The sequence below is a fragment of the Choristoneura fumiferana genome, chromosome 27, assembly GCF_025370935.1.
Source record: "Choristoneura fumiferana chromosome 27, NRCan_CFum_1, whole genome shotgun sequence".
Lineage (NCBI taxonomy): Eukaryota > Metazoa > Arthropoda > Insecta > Lepidoptera > Tortricidae > Choristoneura > Choristoneura fumiferana.
Window position 1 is genome coordinate 7584305 of NC_133498.1, and position 21341 is coordinate 7605645.

The 21341-nt window shown below is 37.8% G+C and overlaps 1 protein-coding gene across 4 annotated transcripts in view; it reads right to left on the reverse strand.

Annotated features, from left to right (window-relative positions):
* The window catches only part of Rbcn-3B (WD repeat-containing protein Rbcn-3B), a 174062-nt gene extending 152723 nt beyond the window's left edge, over positions 1–21339 (reverse strand). For 3 of the 4 annotated variants that reach the window (XM_074108973.1, XM_074108972.1, XM_074108970.1), the window contains exons 1-12: positions 21149–21339; positions 20411–20651; positions 19211–19324; positions 17983–18126; positions 15717–15782; positions 13691–13853; positions 12509–12641; positions 10002–10028; positions 3625–3715; positions 3166–3313; positions 1174–1275; positions 63–203 (exon numbers count right to left, since the gene is read on the reverse strand). In XM_074108973.1, the coding sequence (XP_073965074.1) occupies positions 63–203; positions 1174–1275; positions 3166–3313; positions 3625–3715; positions 10002–10028; positions 12509–12641; positions 13691–13853; positions 15717–15782; positions 17983–18126; positions 19211–19324; positions 20411–20644 (1363 nt within the window). In that variant the 5' untranslated portion in view covers positions 20645–20651; positions 21149–21339. The remainder of the gene's footprint in view (positions 1–62; positions 204–1173; positions 1276–3165; positions 3314–3624; positions 3716–10001; positions 10029–12508; positions 12642–13690; positions 13854–15716; positions 15783–17982; positions 18127–19210; positions 19325–20410; positions 20652–21148) is intronic. The other variant, XM_074108971.1, reaches the window with a different exon arrangement.
* Positions 21340–21341: the final 2 nt, after the last annotated feature.

Below are 21341 nucleotides of genomic sequence, written 5' to 3' on the forward strand. Positions count from 1 at the left end.
ACTTACAAAAATCTGCGATTGTGTGGGTAAAAAAGTTGATTGGCCCATGTTTGACCTCTTACCGTCAAGTTGCTGATGGTTCCCATGCAACAGCTGCAGCTGGACGGTGTGGGTTGCATTCACGATGACGATGGAGCCGTCCTCGCGACCCACCACCAGCCGGTTGGCTGCCAGGAGGTATATGGAAGCGGTCAGCTTCACTTCTGCAAAATAAGTTTTTGGTAAAGAAATCATTTTTAACACAAGGTTTTTTCGCTGACTGTACTTTCTGTTGGCTGTACTTGCATTGACACCCAAACTACATTTGCATACCAAATTTCGAGTCGATGCCATTAACCGTTGAAGAGTTCCGTCCTGCGGAGACGATCCTGGCTGGACTACTAGGATGTCACTACCAGATTATTGTATTGTCCCGCAAATTACATAAGTATGCCAAATTTCAAGACAATCCGACTACTAGGAGTGGGTCCAATTTAAACTTGCACGATTTGACCCGCTCATACATTAAACATACTTTGCAAGTTAATAAAAAACTTTAAAAAAAGGTTTTGTTAAAACAATATATAAGTTAAGTGTATTTAAGTTTTCTCTTCGCTAAACACTGTCTGTTATCTATATTTTCATAATAATATATAAGACATGGCAAATTCAGGAGATGTCAAATACCGTATTGTTTATAACTTTTTTTTTCGTGTCGACAGAAACTTCTTTGTCGTCCAGTGTTTGTACAACCTTATGTTTGAATAAATGATTATTATTATTATAAATAATACAATAACAGCATCAGTTACGCAGTTAAGGTGCGACCAAACCGCTGCTTAAAAAACGGTGACGGCACGGAATCGCAGTGACGTGCCGTAAACGTCAGGTCTTTACCGAACAAAAGGTGACGTTTACGGCAAGTCACTGCGATTCCGCACCGTTTGCGTATTTTAAGCATCGGTGTGGAAAGCATGCAAAAAAATACGGTGCGTCACTGCGATTCCGTGCCGTCACCGTTTTTTAAGCAGCGGTTTGGTCGTACCTTTATACAATAAAACATACTCACTCTCATTCAATAAGAGCGAAAAAGACGTCGACGACGTGTAAACACAGTTTTCGCGTCCACAGGTTTGGGGGGACCCTCGGTTGTTTCATTCGCTCCACAGCTGGATAGTTCTGAATCATATTTACCGGGTTCCGAGGGGTGGTGCAGCTGGTCCAGGATGCCGACCGGGCTCGGGCTCATCTCAGCCCACGCCATGTCCAAACTGGTCAGCACTACCGGCGCGTGCGCTACAAAACACATTTTTTTTTATACTTGACACCAATTGACCTAGTCCCAAACTAAGCAAAGCTTGTACTATGGATACTAGGCAACGGATAAACATACTTATATAGATAAATACATACTTAAATACATATTAAACATCCAAGACCCGAGAACAAACATTCGTAGTATTCATACAAATATCTACCCCGGCCAGGAATCGAACCCGGGACCTCAAGCTCCGCACTCAGGTTCTCTAACCACTTAGCCATCCGGTCGTCACTTAGAAGGCCAGGAAACTACGAATAATATAATGCAAATAGTATATTTATTAAAATCATAATCCAAAACTTGACACGCTCCGAGAAAACCTCATAATAGGAGACAGTGACAGCGCTGTTCATTATACAAAAATACGACAGCCTACAGACTGTACTGATGTCCAGCGAGCTTTAGGAACACAACAACAATACAATAATGTAACTCTGACTAAAAAAATCCTATCTCTGTAAAAAAAAGTTTAGTTAAGTTCCAGGCGTGGATAATTATAAATATCACGTATTTTTAACCCGCAAGTTATAGTGAAAAATCAGAATAAAACTGAGTTAAATTAAGTGAAATATGTTTCTTCATTGACATCTATGTACTAGACTGCACGTTTCTTACATCAAAACGGTGCACAAAAACAGTTCACAGCGCTGTTTTGTGATCTTCACTATAGTCTGTTGACGTCCGTAACAGGGGTTTGTACTAGACAGCCAGTCTAGTGCCGTAAGGTACATAGATGTCGATGTGTTTCTCCGATAAAAATAATCTATATAAATAAAAATTAATCGTAAAATGTGTTGCTAAGCGCAAAAGTCTGAAACTGCTGGATCGATTTCGCTAACTCTTTTTTGTTGTGTTCTTTATTGTCAGGAGAAGGTTTTTATGGCAGAAAATACAGAAAAAATACAACGGGGCGAAGCCGCGGGCAACAGCTAGTATAGAATAATTGGGATGTCCCAATTTTTGACAACGTATAATAAATCGAAAACCGTTTGGAGAAATAGGCTTCGTGAAGCGTTCTCAGAAATCAGATTCCAAAAATATGATATACCTAATTAAATAAACAAAATTTAAGTAACGACCTTCATTTGACCCCTGCAGTGTCCCGTAAAAAAGGCAGTTCTAAAGCAGATCTACACTCTAAAGCAAATTTACCTTTTGAAATGTTACTGTCCTGCTTATAAAAGCAAAGAGTGACAAAGACACAACTTTAATCACATGATGCGCACTCGGCTTTAAACAGTTGTCATTTATCGTAAAGTCCGAAATGCATACGAGTATTTCCAATGTATTTTTACAAATTAAATTATTAAATTACTACGTTACAAGTAAATATAAAAGAATTTATATATCAGATTTTTAATAAAAAATATCTATTTACTATCACACCAATAAAGAAACAAAGGAATATTCGGAGCCAAAAGAAGATAAATAAATAAAACTATTTGTCATGGTTCATTTAGGACCCTAAGCCGTGCTTGTATTACTGTCACATTGTAATGCCACAGATTACGTTATGTACGACCTGAATTTTTCTAGGCAATGGAACGTGGCTGTCTCACTGTGACGTCAACCAGCGTATTTCGTAAAAAAAATATAAAAAATTAAATACTCATCCAAATTCAAAATCGATGAAAATGGTATCTTAAAATATCCTATTCTTCCAAAAAATAAAATAAAAACTATACGTAATTTTTTTGGTGTATCCCAATACTACACGCATGCACGAGTAGCATAGATTTAACGTAAACTAATTTGGGGAGGAGGGGGGATATTGAACAGTCAAAATCACATCAATTAATGAACAACCCCTGATTCAGTGCTCGCCTCTTACTAAGGGCTAAGGGGATGGTGATGAGATGGCTTACAAGGCGTGCTGTTAGCAGCGGGCGTGGCGGCCTCATCGACGCTCCACACGGACACTGTCCCCGCTGAGTCGCCTCTCAGCAGGAGGCGGCGCTGCTTGCCTCCCACTGAGGTGATGACGTACCGCATTGCAGGAGGACACGACAGTAGCTGGAATAACTTTATTGTGTTAGTTACTTGTTTATGAAACAAAGAATGAAAACAGACAATTCGTATCTCGAAACAAAACATCGGTTTTCTTTTTCTTTCTCATTTGAATCTTCAGGAAAACGAAGAAAACTGACGAGTCGCGAGTGACATTAACATTCTAGTTACAGTACTGTAAACTCCAGTCGTGATAATGACATACACACACACTTTTTTTTACAAACAGTTTTTTTCGCCTTAAGTTCCCCCACACCTTTGTAGCCTCAAGAAATCCTGACCTCTAAAGCTGGCCCTGTATGCAATCATCAACATACCTTGTTATCAGGATGGGCCAGCAATCCAAACAGCACTGGGCTGTCGTGGGCCACAGTTGGGCCATGGAAACCCTTGTGATCCGGCACCGAGCTGCAACGTTACGTGACAAACACACGTTAAAGACTGCTCTAACTCTTGTATGTAACTACTATGACGTCCTTTTTAATAAGCAAAAATCGGAATTTTATGTTGCAAAATCACCAAAGCTCGTACTCAAATTATGTAGTGCTTGAACTTTAATTTTATCGATATCGATACTTGTGAAATAGAAGAAAATTCGTGTCGATAAATATTCGATACTTTGTAATAAGAACAGCACTCATTTACACGCATAATACACAAAAGTAACAAATAGGTTCTTACAAAAAAAAAACTAATTATTCTGACTAACTAGTTATGCTGTCTGGGTGAGCGGTTGGTTCCAAAAGAGTGTGACGTCTGTCGACGCCACATAGATGTCGCTAGTGCTGCTGCTTAAGTAGCAAAGTAGAAATAAGCAACCTGAGGTATGTATGCATAGGATAAAATCGTGTCTAGATTCCTGTCCAGCAGTGGTGTAGGGGTTATAGCACGCAGCACGGAACGCTGAGGACCTGGGTTCGAATCCCAGTGCTGGTCTCTTTTTCTGGTTTTTCTGTGCATCCATGTCTCAGTTTGTATTTTCGATAATTATTCTGAGCCTAAGACCCTATATTTATAAATATCACCCATAAGATTGACTATGTGTCCTCGTGTGGCAATGCCAATACGTTGATCGAGGAAAGAGCCAGCCCTATTGTCACCTACGAAACTGATAAGATATATATTTTTTTAATTTATTTAAAATCTATTTGAGCTACAGGTCCGTACAACCCAAATTCGCATATTTGTGTCGTTTTGCTGTTTCGGGCGTTTTATGGTCTATTTTTTTTTATAAATTTCGTATGGACTGGCAAGTCACAGAATCGCTAGTTTGACGTCGAGCGAAGTAAAGTCCTTTAGTATACATAAACGGTTTCGTAACGAAAAAGGTAACACACTGAACCCAGATAATGTTTAGAAATTAATGAGTCTTAAGAAAGATGATGAACTTCGATGAAATTTAACAAAATTACGACGACTTTCTAATATACTAAAAGGAGTTTCTTCCATTTCTCAGTGTCGACATCGATAAAATAAAAAGTCCAGCACAACTAAATTTGGGACAGTCCTGTGTTTTACCACAGAAATGCCGACCTCTGTTAACACGGATTTTCTGACAAGAATATCGCTAGATGGCGTTAGTATCGCTAAGTAAATTTGACATTTGCGTCACGTTTGTAATGAGGGCTATCGTTTTTTGTCTCACTAGATGGCGCACTGTTGCGTGAGGTTTTTAAGTGTGGCTTTCAGAGTCTGTTATTACGGGCGTTAAAACAAAGTTTAGATTAAAATCATTTTTAATACACCTTAAACCGTACCATAAAAATATCCAGCAACCGCAGTGTTGGTTAGTCCCGTTTTGTTCGAAAAAAAAGGGAGGACAAAAGTTTCCAAAAGACAAAAATGTCTCAAAACACAGACATTCATTGCCCCGTAACGCATAATTGCCATAATTAATTTCAGGTAATGCAAAATATTCACAAAAAAATTCTAATTATAAATAAACCCTCGTAGCTCACCCAAAAACTATGAGATTTGACATTTCGGAGACCTCACGCTACACTAGCGCCTCTAGCGGCGAATTCATTCGCGATAGCCCTCATTGATTTAGAACGAAACGAACCAATCACAAGCGTGATTTAAACGTCTAACTCTCTCGTCAATAGCGCGACCTAGCGGCATTTTGTCAAAAAGTCCACATTGAAATCTAATCTAAAATCTAATTTACTTAATAAGCTAAGCCTGAATGTACAGTAGAACACTATTTAGTTATGTTATTTGGAGGGACGCGATGAAACCTGTATGCGGGTAACAATGATAAATGATAATGATCGTTTATTTCATGTAAGTGTCCGACGAATTCGTTTGTATCCTAAATCCTTAGTCTTAGTCTGCGTTTCCACCAAAGACGTGCGAGGATGTGTTGCGAGAATAGCGTTTTTCTTGAACCAATAGAAACGCTTTATTTATCTATCTTCGCACAGCACAGCTCTAGTGGAAACAGCTGAGCGGAGCGAGGCTAGGTAAATGAAGCTTTTCTATAGGTTCATGAAAAACACATTCTTCGCAACACATCTTGGCACATCTCTGGTGAAAACGTGGCCTTAACCAGGGATCGAACGGATTATGGTCATCGTATTTGTAATATTGTGGACATGACTTTAAAATCAATTAATAGGTTAGTTAATTTCTTGGAATTTAAAATTTCTAGAGATAAAAATTACGCGGCGCGGGTAGTTCGGAGGACTCGCGCTGCTAGGCAGACTTGACACCCCATACTTCAGTCTACTCGTGACCACGGCCACTGTAATGTGGTCGAAACGTCGAGGTAAATATTACTCGTGTGTTAGCGTGATAAGTCCTGTTTGTGGTATTTTGACTAAAAGCAGCATCAGTTGTCGTTGGAATAGGAATAGATGGACCACAGATTATTTTTGCCTTAATATATCTACATTACGAGAATTATTTGCGTTATTTATTTACCAGGAATCAAAAGTAAATATCATATAAGAAATTAATAAATTAATTACTTAAATGGTTAATATTTCAGAGTCATATCCACATTATTGTGAACAACGTCGCTAATCCGTTCGATCTCTAGCTATAACTTAGACACATCTGACTGAATATAGCCCGCTGTGTTAAGTGTCAATGATCAAGGACCGCGAATAAATCCGAAACTGTCGTGTCAAACGATCCTCTGCTTTATTATTTCGTGAGTAATTTATATTCCAGTAATCAGATTGAATTTATTCTAAATCGCATTCTACTATACTTATACATAGACGGTATAATTATAATCACAAAACAATACACGACAACAATAAGATGATTTTTTATGGAAGTGCGGTAAAGCAACTTAAATATAAAATCTACGATTAAGTACTACATTTTAACAAACTACTTATTATAATACCTATTATAAAATAATACCTAACACTTTAAAACTGACAACTAGCTATACTGACCTCTCAAGGCAAAAGGCGGTATCTCAAAATAAAAAAACGGCCAAGTGCGAGTCGGAATCGCACACGAAGGGTTCCCTACCATTATATATAGGTACAACATTAGATATTAGCAAAAAAATCAAGTTTTTTGTATGGGAGCCCCCCTTAAATATTTATTTTATTCTGTTTTTAGTATTTCTTGTTATAGCGGCCACAGTAGTACATAATCTGTGAAAATTTCAATTGCCTAACTATTACGAATCAGAATAATATATAGAGCCCTATGACAGACGGATGGAAAGACAGACAGCGGCGTCTCAGTAAAAGGGTTCCGTTGGCACCCATTGGGTACGGAACCCTAAAAACTCTTTTGAGTTATTTATACCACTTATGTATGTAACTTATAACATTCTGCATCAGATGGTATAAATAACACAAGGTATTTTTTATACCGCCTTTTGCCTTAAGAGAGAACAAACCTAAGATGGCTGAGGATTGTAAAAAAACACTTTCTCTGAAGATGTACTTCTTTACATCACTTGTCCCATACCATACCATTACTCTGTACAGAGTTATGGTTTGGCTATGGGATCACCTTTGATTCCTTTAATGGCAGATTTATTTATGGATCCTTTTGAATGTACTTTACGATCCTAAACTACTAAAATTCAAACCTTACTAAAATCAAACTATGAAAAGCACAACGATACAGTACAGTCAGCCATATTGTCTAACGCACTCGTATGACAGTCGAGTTCATAAACTTGTGAGCAAAAATGTCATCAAAAATATCTGAACACGACTCTATTGATAACGGCGTAGAAGCTTGTTCAGATATTCTTGAAAAAAATTTTCTCATAAGTTTATGCACTCGACTGTACAATTGCATTCACCATTTCTTTCTGTCAAATAGTATAGAATGAATAAATAAATACTATGGAACAATTGACACCAATTGACCTAGTCTCAAACTAAGCAAAGCTTGTACTATGGTTACTAGGCAACGGATAAACATACAATATATAGATAACTACATACTTAAATGCATATTAAACGACCATGACTCAAGAACAGACATTCGCATACAAAAATATCTGCCCTGACCGGGGGATAGAACCCGGGACCTCGAGCAACGTAGTCAGGTTCTCTAACCACTTGACTTCGGCCGTAAAGGTAATTAACAGAAAGAAATGGTGATTGCGGTTGCGAACGCCTGTGCGTTAAGCAGTATGGCCGAGTTCGAGCAAAGTAAGAAAGAGACATGCCACAGCTCAGTGCAAACAGAACTAGCAGTATACCGTTTTTACACAGGAAGCTCTATGAGCCAAACTCACATTTACTATATATTTTTTACATTTATAACTGTAATAGCTGTTGCCCGCGACGACATCTGCGTAATATTCGTTTATCGCTATCCCGCGGGAAATATGCATTTTCCGGGATAAAAACTATCCTATGTCCTTCTCCGGGACTCAAACTATACCGAACCTAGACGTGAAGTAACCAAACAAACAGATTTACAAATTAAGATTGTTTTTTTGGAATCTTTTTGTATTTTTTTATTTCAATTCCAAATTTTTACTTTTACGGTCATCCCGTAAAACCTAAATTGAACATACAAACTGAAATATAGATGCACAGAAAAACCAGAAAAATAAGACCATCACTGGGAATCGAACCCTCGTGCTATACCGCTACACCACTGATCTGATCTGATCTGGTCTGATGGAGTGGTGTAGCGGTATAGCACGCGGTACGGAATACCGAGGACCTGGGTTCGATTCCCAGTGCTGGTCTTATTTTTCTGGTTTTTCTGTGCATCTATATTTCAGTTTGTATTTTCAATTTAGATTTACAAACTCTCGCATTCATAATATTAGTGGGATATGGGTTAAATTACCTTAAATAAATATTTGTCGGTAAATCGTGACATGAGAAAAAAGCTGTAACAGGTTTGCGTTACAATAGTAGTGTTTGGTGTTTATCATACGCGCCGCGTATTTTCCATTTGTTAGTTCTTTACATCAAAAGCATTAATTCCTCGTAGCGATTCACCGAATCGCATTTCACCTCGATCGTTATATTTAATTATAGCGTTGTGTTATCTTTTTAGTCGCTATGCATTCAAACTGCGCCTTAAGATATTCTTAGCGGAGAGGCAAAAATCTCAATAGGCAGTCACTAAATAAATCACTAAGTGGGTACGTACTCATCCTTCGCACAAAAACACACACACACACACACACACACACACACACACACACACACACACACACACACACACACACTAACAAGCACTTATGAATGTCAAAAAAAAACTTCCACCGGTTCGGAAAAACCTCTGTTGAGAAGAATCCGGCAAGAAACTCAACGAGGTATATTTTTTTTAAACAGATTTACAATATTATTAAATGATATGTATACATCACAAGTATTTAACACAACTTTATTTTTAACACAGTAGGTTCGCTATTTGAAGGGATCGCTAATGCGGATCGGAATTATTTCCAAATATCCCTGTCCATGATATAATCATTAACTTTACAATACGCCTTTGATATTAATGTCTTCTTGACAATAGATCTGAATTTTGTATCCGTTTCATTTATAATATTTTTTGGAATTTTATTATAAAAACGTATGCAATTTCTCAGAAAAGACTTTTTGGTTTTAGCCAGTTTGTAAGATGGAACTTTAAGCTTCCCTGTGTTTCTAGTAGCCTTTGGCTTATCGACGTTAGTGGGAAAATCACATATGTTCTTCCTAACATACATGATTATTTCAAAAACATAAAGCGACGGCAGGGTTAGGATATCTGTTTCATTAAAAAAGTGCATTGTATCGCGTTGTTTCCCAATCGTGTTTTTTTAAGTCACTATTAGTTTTAGTCGCATTTCACCTCGATCGTGTATTAGTATATTTTAATGCAAACATCAATTAACGCGTCAAATTAATTAGAGTCCCAGACAAACAGCGACATGCGTCTAGGGTAAAAGTACACGAAAAATTAGATGCTAAATTGTAATTATACTAATGTAAAAAGCTACGCGCAAAATTGCGTCAAGTACAAGATTAAGATTCTATTTCGAGGTGAACTATTCGTCGAATTTGGCTTCAAGGAATTTATGCTTTCGAGGTAAAAGACTAACGAATGGTATTTTCAAAGTGGCTCTCTACGAAAGTAGTAGTCCCACCTGTCAGCGCGGTGAAATAGGCTCCTGATTATAAACTAGGCCATAGACGGTATACTCCCAATACTGTTTGAACTGTGGACGTCCAATGTACATCCAAAACGAAAAGTTGCTAACCTACTGACAGCCCGTCCGCGTAGTTTGCTATAACAGAGATGATATTATTTAGCTTTCGACGAGATATTCTTAAAAATATATATGTTTTACTGAAATTTTCATTTTGCGCTCGAAACTTTGTTCGTCAATTAGATTATCAGAAAATATTGGACACGGATTTTTCGTTGTTCAATTAAACAATAGTAGATTGTACAACAAGAGCATAAAACGAGTCATTTTACACGAGACGTTCATATAGCCATATAGTACAGCGAGGGTGGATAGACACGTCGAGGGGAAAATGGGTTTAAATCTCGAGTTTTACACTCTGCTTTTCACTTCCATTGCGAGGAAATGAAATAGCCACAGTGGAAACAATTGTTCACTTTCTGTACCTTTTTTTGTATTATAATATTATATTTTTTTAGTTTTATTGTTTTATTTGATCGATTTTTAGTTTTATATAAAATAAAAATTTAATAAAAAAAATATGTAGAAACTTGTCTTCTTGTGTTATGTTATGACAAACGTTGTTATGACAAATGAAATTATGAGAAACGAAAATATACGCTTATATTTGACACTAACCAAAAATCTTCTGTAAAACGAAATTTTGAGCAAAACTTTTTTTTACATTCACCAGTGTCATAAATAGGATATGAATATATAATTTTGTTTATTTAAGAATATCTCGTCATGAATGTTATTTGTATGAAACAATTGGCTTGAACGTGCATTTTAGCGATTTCAATTAAAATGTACAGATCAAATGTTAGTATCTAGTAAAGTAACACATTGTATGTTGAATATTTTTTTCAAATAACATTAACTGGCAAGGCGCCATCTTGCCTCACTGATACCATCAACTTTAAGTGTTCATCATCAAAATCATCCCAGCCTATGGCCGCAGGTCTCTTCTCAGACTGAGGGCTTGGGAACTTCAAACACACCACTGAATTCCTTCGCAGGATTGTGCAGGTTTCCTCACGATGTTTTTCACGGTAAAGCTCGCGCACATGAATTTGGAAAAACTCAAGAGGTACGAGTACGGGTTTGAACCCACGATCCTCTGCTTGAGAGGTCATAGGTCAAACCACTAGGCCACCCGGCTAACGGCTTCATGTTTTGCCAGTTCGCAATTGTAATATGGTAGATGACAAAATAAAAGTATAACTCCAAAGACACATACAATATGTTCATTTACTGTATATTTTTAAAAAATATAACACAGAGGCTTTTGTGCTCTCACGAAACTAAGTATGATATTTTTATTATTTTTGTAATGATTTCATGCCATTTAGGGGCTGTTTCACCATCCATTGATTAGTGTTAACTGACGGTTAAATGTGATCCCGTCTCCGTCTATTCGAACAAAACAAATAGAGACGGTATCACATTTAACCGTCAGTTAACACTAATCAATGGATGGTGAAACAGCCCCTTAGTAACAAAGTATTCTGTCTTTGTTTTTAACAATTATCTCAACAGATATTGAAGCGGCCAAGCTCAAAAACCCAGTTAAGTGCGAGTCGGACTCTAGCATTGAGGGTTCCGTGCGCAAAAACTTAATTTCATTCATACAAATTAGATATTTTCAGATTATTCCAAATGAAATTTCACGTTTCTATTAAGCAAAGCTTGTACTATGGGTACTGCAAAGAATAAACATTCTCATGTAATTAAATACATACTAAAAATCGTTTGTTAGTCGTGTACAGTCAACGTCATAAATAAGTGATCACTTTTGTACCTTGTCACTTTAACGTCATGTTTGAAAAGCCATACGAAATTGTGTAACGACTGAAAGCGACAAGGTACAGAAATGATCACTTATTTATGACGTTGACTGTACCTCGTAATCATAAATTCGTTGTAGCTATTCACATATTCGCTTAAAATTTTGAAATAGCTTTTTTTATTGTAGTATGATTTCTCGTTGCCAATCACAACGGTGTATAAAATTCATAGTATATTTTTTTAGTGTGGTTCTTCACTTTCGTAGCTTTTCACCGCGATATATATATATCAAAAGTACAAGACTCGAGTGCAAACATGGTATCGAACCTGGGACCTCAAGCTTTAGGTTCGCAAAATATTTGACAATTCGGTCGCTAAAACACAGACAGACAATGCAGCCGTATAAGGGTTCCAATTTCCCTTTTGCGGCACGGAACCCTAAAACCATATACAACACTTTTTGAGGACTTGGCCACTCAATATACTTATATTCCAATTATTTTTAATCTTAGAACAGTGTATGACATATAGCCAGCTGATATGGTTACCCGACTGTGTCCCTAGTGATATCTATATAATATATAATCAGACTCTCATCAGGGGTTTCGGGGATGAAAAATCGATCTAGCTCGGTCTTACCTCTCGGAAAACACTGGTTACCTAGTTTTAGCCCGAGCGGAGCTCGGTCACCCAGGTACTTAACGTTACACGACATTTCAATTGGCTATATGTATACTTCCTCACTCATACATCTCGCTCACTTAACACTAGTACTATATATCTCTACGTACTTGGCAGGCAGCTTGTATAGGTAACCCTTGCCTTCGGTAGACCACACCAGGACCCGGTCTGGGGCCAGGAAGTCTCCCGACATCCAACGCTCGCCAGAGGGCGCTTGGATCGAACATAGTACTGAGAAGTCGCCTGAAAAATGGGTATAAAAAATTATAATAGAGGATATCTTTAAAATCATCTTTTTTGGCAGTCCGTGGCTGATTGGAGCAAGACCGTTGCCTTCGTACGTAAAAAAAATGGCTGTCAGCTGTCACTCAAAATTATCTTTCAAAATGGCGGTGCGGACTATTGCGGCTTTACGGACTAGGCTTTGACGTTATACAAGGTAAGATTGGTTTTTTGGAATCTTTTTGTATTTCAATTCCAAATTTTTACTTTTACGGTCATCCCGTAAAACCTAAATTGAAAATACAAAAAGATTCCAAAAAACCAATCTTAATTTGATTGCTTAGTAACGACATCTCTTGTCCGGGTGAGCGGTAGGTTCCAATGGAGTGCCGAAAATTTCTCGATGAGGGCTACGGTATAGATGTCGCTAGCGTCACTGCTTAAGTGGCTAAATAAGAAACAAACAAGCTGAGATATGAGGTGCATAGGGGAAATTCGTGTCTGTACCGTTGACCAGCAGTGGTGTAGCGGTATAGCACGCGGTACGGAATAACGAGGACCTGGGTTCGATTCCCAGTGCTGGTCTTATTTTTCTGGTTTTTCTGTGCATCTATATTTCAGTTTGTATTTTCAGTTATACAAGGTGTTAATTAAATAACTGAAAACCAGAAAGTAGTCTGCTCAGAATCGAGAGTAGAATCTATTACACTGTTTCAAAACAGGATGTGTTTGTGTTTTGAAATCCCTTTTTTTATTGTACCCCATCTAAAAGTTACAAATGCAACATGCGCCAATTATATAAGTGTTTCAGCGAGGTTGCATACTATTTAAGGGCTGTTTCACCATCCATTGATTAGTGTTAACTGGCGGTTAAATGTGATGCCGTCTCTATTTGTTTTGTTTGAATAGACGGAGACGGCATCACATTTAACCGTCGGTTAACGCTAATCAATGGATGGTGAAACAGCCCCTTAGACAATTTAAACTGGCCGTTTTTTATACTACAAGTCTTCAACTCTCTCTAAGTATATTTATATATTTATTATTCTATAATATAAATCAACACTCACCGGCGTCGTAAATCTGGCAGTACTTGGCGCACACAATGAGCACGGTCCGCTGGTTGTGTGCGCAACAGTTGAGCGACAGCGCGTTGAGGCAGCGGATCTGTTTGGACTCGTTCTCGTATATAGGCTCGGACTGCTTGTTCTCATGGCCTAGGAGTGACCACACCTGAAAAAGACCGTATTTTTTTTTTGTTGAAGCTTTGAACACTCCGGGTGATCACGTCAGACCGTCAAATTTATGACTCTACAACTTGAAACACACAGAGAGCGGTGGCGGGGCGGTGCGGCGCGGCGCGGAGTCGGTACCGGTTGTAATATTCGAGCTAACATGAAAGAGGGCATACAGAATACCACACACACACACACACACACACACACACACACACAACAAACATCACGCCTGTATTTTTTTTTTTTTTTATTTGACTGGATGGCAAACGAGCAAATGGGTCTCCTGATGGTAAGAGATCACACGCCATAAACATCTGCAACACCAGGGGTATTGCAGACGCGTGGGGATTTCCAAATGGGGTAGGCAGAGCACACGAAACTTTCCAGTTCGGGCCACTTTTAGCAATTTTAGATTTCAAGTTTACAATAGTGACAGGTTGCTAGCCTGTCGCCTACGGTATACCTTAACCTATATCCTCAGTCGCCTCTTACGACATCCACGGAAGAAATGGAGAGGTGTAATTCTAACCCGACACAGAATACCGCGCGGGAAATAAGCGTGGCCCGGTATTCTGTGTGCCCTCTTTCACGTTAGCTCGAATATTACAACCGGAACCGCTTCCGCTCCGCGCCGCACCGCACCGCCTCCAGCGTCAGAGTATTTCTAGCCCCGACATCCCCGCCGATTACCCGCGGCATCGTACGCGTAAATCTCGCCAAAGGCCTTAGCCACATTACAAAAACGCGAACTTAAACTTCCAGCAGTTAAAATTAAATTTCCACCGGAATTCCAAGAAATAACATATAAAACACTCGCGCCAATGTCTTGCATGTGGCAGTTGAACTTCTTAACCCGATCAAGCAAAAACAACAGGATAAAAAGTAGCTTATGTGTTATCTTAGATGTCCAGCATTAGTTTTAGCGTGAATGTGTGACAAACATACACACATAGACTATGGCCAGCGAAAGCTGTCCACGCATTTTTTACGAAACTTTAATCTGGTATCATTTTTGAGACTGTCAAAATTGACATATTGTCATTCTAACCCCGCTTAGATAGTTTTGATATTTCTGGTTTAAGAAATAAATAAATTATTTTCTGTTTAATTCAACCTCCTGCCATCCTCTAAATGGAAAATATTATAATATTTATTATGTTAGAATTAAAATGTTAGAAGATTTATTCAATGCCAATCTGGTCAAAATGGTCTAAAAATTGATATGTCTATGTCTGGACTGTACTTCAATGGTCACTGACAAAGGTCATGAAATTTACCAACGGACTATTAAAGTGCCTAGTATCCATAGTACAAGCTTTGCTTAGTTTGGGACTAGGTAATTGGTGTCAAGTGTCCCATGATATTTATTATTATTTTATTTAAAGTGCATAATCAACTTTCACACATTACTATAAATACTATAATGAATGTTGATGCAGCTTGAAGAGTCCCGAGTATAATTAAAAATCTGGAAAATTTAAAAAATATCTAAGCATCAACTTCGTTTAATCAGTGTACAGCAAGTGTTGTCAGCCTCATTTTTTTTTAATTTGCCGCGGTTTGTCTGGGACAGCTGTCGTTGGCAAGAGTCTACGCACAAACTTCCGCATCCCATTAGTATTATAAATGCGAGTTTATAAGTCTGTTTGTATGTTACTTCATCACGTCTAAACCGCTAAACCGATTTAGATGAAATTCGGTATACAGATAGTTAGTGAAAACCGAATTTTACGCGGACAGAGTCGCGGGTAACGGCTAGTTTATAATATAAGTGCGATTATTAGAACAATTCATCCCGGAAAAGGGACAGAACGATTACATAATAATAAAATAATACATATAAAGAGACTCCAATTACCTTGACTGTACCAGTTATTGAAATGGCCAACACCACATCATCTTTCCTGGAGGACGGACGGAGCACCTAAAAAAACAACAGTAGGTTTAATAGGTATGGCATTGTAAAGGTTGCCTGGAAGAGATCGCACTGAAGCGATAAGACCGCCTATTGCTTGCCTCAGAAAATCTGTGTATATACCTGTTTTCTGTTTCTTGGTGTGCAATAAAGAGTTATTGTATTGTATGGCGGTTGAATGAACGGACTAGTTAAATCAACCGTTGACATAATAAACGGTGTTACAAAAATACCCATAAAGCGGAATGGGCATTCGATGGTACTGTACCCTATAATTTTTACTGTTAAGGCAATTTGTATGGAAATACCTTTTTCAATGACTGTGAGCTTTTGTTTGAGTTGACTTAGAAGTTAGATTTTTTCACAGCTTCAAGGGACTGTAGACCTGAGTATATGGTTTTAATTTCATATCGATTTCTCGCGTTCCCAAGATAAAGGGTCTTCACAGATAGACGGACTCACGGATGGACGGACAACAATCCTACGAGGGTTCCGTTTTTTTTTTACATTAAACTGTTCGTGATTGACCCCTATCTCACCTGATGTTAAGCATTAACCATTTTCATTCTCCAGGTCCTGTGAATTTAGAGTACGACGCTACCACAAAATAAATCATAGTTTTCTGTTGTTTCCGAGGGATTAATTTAGAAACGAATTTGTCACATACTTAGTAAGGTCGAATAATTGTGAACATCTATGTGGTTGCTATAATATGCTTGGAAAAGGGTAAAGGTACAGAACCCTAAAAATCAAGTTGATTTAAATCATGAACTGACGCTCAAGGTATATTTATATTGTAAAAGAGATGCATCAGAATTCTGGTAAATATAAAACAATCAGATAGTTGCCGACCATATTACAAAAAGCTTAATATACAATTTGATTAATTCGAGTTAACACTTGACAGATGGGCGTGCCTTCAGTCAATTTTCAACTTTGACGTCATACAAATAAAGCCATTTTTAGTATACCGCTACCCACGTTTACAGACTATGTAAAAACTATTTTATTTGTATGACCTCAAAGTTGAAAATTGACTGAAGGCACGCCCATCTGTCAAGTGTTAACTCCAAGTAATCGTACTGTACTAACTTTGACATCTCTGAAATATATTCATTTATATCCAAAGCTAAATAAAAAAAATAAAGACAAAGACATAAAATACCCATACCCCCTCATAAATTAAAAATGATCAATACAGGCCCTTATATTATGTGTATAAAAATATATAATAACATACCCAAAACTATTAAAGACAAAATAAAGAAAAATCCTTCAATAAATTATTAAAGGCCTAGTCATTCGAAAATGTTACTACACATTGCAAGATTTTTTCCAGAATACATAAACTATAGTAGATTGATAACCAAGGGTGGAAAGTGACCCATTTCACCCGAGATATTTCTGGCGCTCGAACGAAGTGAGAGCGCCAATAGTTCGAGGGGAAATGGGTAATTTCACCCGAGTTAGACACTCTACTTTTCATTTCGACTGTGAGGAAAGTAAAATACTACAAAAAAGTCAGAATAATCATAAATTGAATTTACTTATATACAACCTCCAACGGTACCTTTTCGACTGGCCACTTGCCACGGCTGACTATAAAAAAAATCGGAGGTTGAACACCGAACGAAGAAGTTTTACCTTTATTACTTATTTATATATTCCATCTCTTTCTTTCACATTTCACGAATGACTTCCATCTCTTTCTTAACCTGACTAAAGAAAGAGATGGAATATGTTCGTGACGTAATAATGATCAAATTTCTTGTTTCAAACGGATGTTCGGCGTTCAACCTCCAGTGTTGTATATAAGCTCCTTGGTCACGACGTGCATCTAGATGGCCATACCGAAACATGAAAAGAAGTGTCATTGACGTAACTCAATTATCTTGGACTCTGTGGCTAATCGAAAAATTAAAAAAAAAATACTTTCCACCCTAGAGATGAAAACGCAATTTTCCACCCGGCCATCTACCCATTAAAATTCAACTTTCCAAACAGGAGAGATGAAAATTATATTACTTACATATTTATAAATTATCGGATTATTGTTTAACTAATAATTATGAAAATAGCTTTAAGTTATGTTGCAGTGCCCTACTACAGGGTTTCATGTTTGGGAAATATTTTATTTTAGTTTAAGATCCTATGGTCTCATGAAAGCAATGATTGTATGATTAAATCCTAATCAGGATAGAATACTCACGTGCAGAGCTGATATCCAATCGGGGTTCATCTTGGAGCTGAGACAGAAGAGTATCTCGAGGGAGAACGGGTCCATCACCAGGATCTCGGCGTAGTAGCCGTTGCAGAACAGACGCAGGTCCTCGCTGTTGCACATGTGGTAAGCCTGCAAAAATAACTGGTATGTTGGCTTTGCACGCTTGCAGAGGCTTGGTCAACGTTTACACCGCCAGCTCTTTGATTGAATGATCAAGTGGGACTGTAAAAAATAACTTCATGTATCTGTATATTGTATTGTGAATTATATTTTAAGCAACTTGTGAATGTATAGCAAATAAGTAAATTATTTTGACTTTTTTTTTGATCTTTGTTGAAAAAATTAGCTTGACTATTTAGATATAGTTAGTGTTTAGTTTTGTAACTAAGGGACCCCATACATCCCTGTATTATTATTATTCTTTTTATGTAATTTTTTCTTTAATTTTATACTGTACTTTTAAAGTATTTTACTTGTAATTATTTTATTTTGAAAAAATCTTTCTGCCAAGTTTCTTGCGGCGCATTCTTCTTGGCAATGATGGTCTTTCCGAAAGCGCTGGTAGTTTAAAAAATGACGTGTAAAAGTGCCCATTGCGGCCTATTTACTGAATAAATGATTTGAATTTGAATTAGAACAAGGTATGAACTACAAACATTCGAAATTCGCGAGCAATCCTGTACACACCGGCGAAGAAATTTAATGGCGCGTGTGAAGTTCCCAATCCGCACTGGGGCTGCGTGTGAACTACGACCCAAGCCCTCTCATTCTGAGAGGAGGCCTGCAGTTGGATGTATATAGGCCGAGAACTACAAACAATTACTTTAAAGTTTGACAATTGTGTTTTGAAAATACAAACTGAAATATAGATGCACAGAAAAAACAGAAAAATAAGACCATCACTGGGATCTTATTTTTCTGTTTTTTCTGTGCATCTATATTTCAGTTTGTATTTTCAATTTAGGTTTTACGGGATGACCGTAAAAGTAAATATTTGGAATTGAAATAAAAAATACAAAAAGATTCCAAAAAACCAATCTTAATTGTGTTTTGTTTCTTTTCTTTGGTACAATAAAGAGTTTACATACATACTTTGTTTACCTACGACCTAAAGGCTATTATTATTATTGCGCGCAATAATCTTTCCGAAAGTGTTGGTAGAAAAGTAACTGTCATGTAAAGAACCCTACAGAATATAAACGTTTTGTAGTACCTGTATATTGGTGTGTATTTGTGACAGCTTGACACTCTCGCGGCATTTCCCGTCCACCAGGTCCCAGGTACACATCTCGCCTGCTTCCGAGGAGCTTACTATGAAGTTGTTGTCCTGGAACAAAATAGGTCATATAGTGACAATGAGGGCTATTGGGGTATGAATTCGCCGCTAGAGGCGCTAGTGTGAGGTCTCCGGAATGTCAAATCTCATAGTTTTTGGGGGAGTTACGCGGGTTTATTTAGAATTAGAATAATTTTGTGAATATTTTGCAATACCTGAAATTAATTATGGGAATTATGCGTTACGGGGCAATGAATGTCTGTGTTTTGAGACAGTTTTGTCTTTCGGAAACTTTTGTCTTCCCTTTTTTTTCCGAACTAAACGGGACTACGCAACACTGTGGTTGCTCGATATTTTTATGGTACGGTGTTAAGGTGTATTAAAAATGATTTTAATCTAAACTTTGCTTTCACGCCCGTAATAACAGACTTTAAAAGCCAAACTCAAAAACCTCACGCAACAGTGGCGCCATCTAGAAAGACAAAAAACGATAGCCCTCATTACACTACACATGGGTCAACTACCATTAAATGACAAGGTATGTCCATGTTCTGCAAACTCTCTAAACAGCTCAGCCATTCACAGCTCTGTTCATTCTAAAATTACACATGGAATAACTACTATTAAATGACAGGGAACAGATATAAATTACACTAGATTACGCAAATGCATCTACTTTGCGTGTCTGAACCCCAACCAAACATAGAGGTTGGCCCCATACTAAGGCTGACCGCTAACTGACTAATCATGGCTATTGACTGACTCAAGCCACACACCACAGGCGCTGACGGGCGGCGCATTTTAATTGATAATGCGCGGACATCGGGAAATTCACATCGCTAATTCGCTCTTGAGACGTCACAGTACATATATAAAAGTGACACAGTTGGTTTTCATACAGATTGAGGTGTTTGCGTTATCTAGTGTAATCTATATCTGTGTGACAGGTTTTGTCCATGTTATACAAACTCTCAAAAGAGGTCACCTATACCATACAGCTCTATTCATTATAAAATTACACATGGGACAACTACTATTAAATGACAGGGCATGTCAATGTTATGTTGACTCTCAAAACATCTCACATTTTCTGAGCTTTACTAACAACAGCCAGTTCTTAGCCTCACATTGACATACCTGAATAATAGAAGCCCTCGACAGGCAAGTCACAGGAGCTGTGTGTCCAACAAGCAAACAACGAGGAGTCATCTTCAAAGACTCCGGATCCACCGCCCAGATACAGATCTGTCCGTCATAGCAACCCGTTACTAGAGTCTTCTGGTCCCGAGAGAGATACACGGCGGAGACGCAGTGCGTAGGAGCGTACTTGCCCCAGAGCACCACAGGGACTATTAAGTTCGTGCCTGGCATTGTGGAGCTGCAGGAAAATAAAGCCTTTTTAATTTTCATCATCATCATCCGAGCCTATACACGACCCACTGCTAGGCACGTGCCTTCTCTCAAAATGAGAGGGCTAGGGCCATAGTTTCCATAACTTTATCATTTATTATTAATTCAATTGAAACCTGAAGCTGCCAGTAAGTTATGCAATAACTTTGATTTGCATAATTGATGCATTTAATTTGAATTGGGCGTTGATATGATAACAATCGAAAAATTTACAGCTCAATTGACGAAGTTAACTATGTAGCTACTGAAACTATTGATGATATCATCAAAATCAATGATTTTACGAGAAGTTTTCCATATAATAACAGCTGGTAGCTATTAACCAGCGTCCCATAAGGAAGGAAACAACATAATCTACCGTGAAAATGTATTGTTTGTACAACAAAACGATAAGACATGGGATCATTAAGAAATACGCACAAGTACTCCACAAGGGCGTATAGATTTATACATTTTATAACGTACCGTCAATGCTTGCAGGCCGGACAACACTTGGAAATCACGGATACTTCAATTATCATCCATGTAGAACACTAATGAAAGGCCCAGGAAGTGATAAAGTTATTAATTTCAATTAATTTATGATTATCAATTTATTATCGTAAGCAGCTGACTGACAGCTGCTTGACAGTGACAACTGAATTCCCGAAAGTTGGTA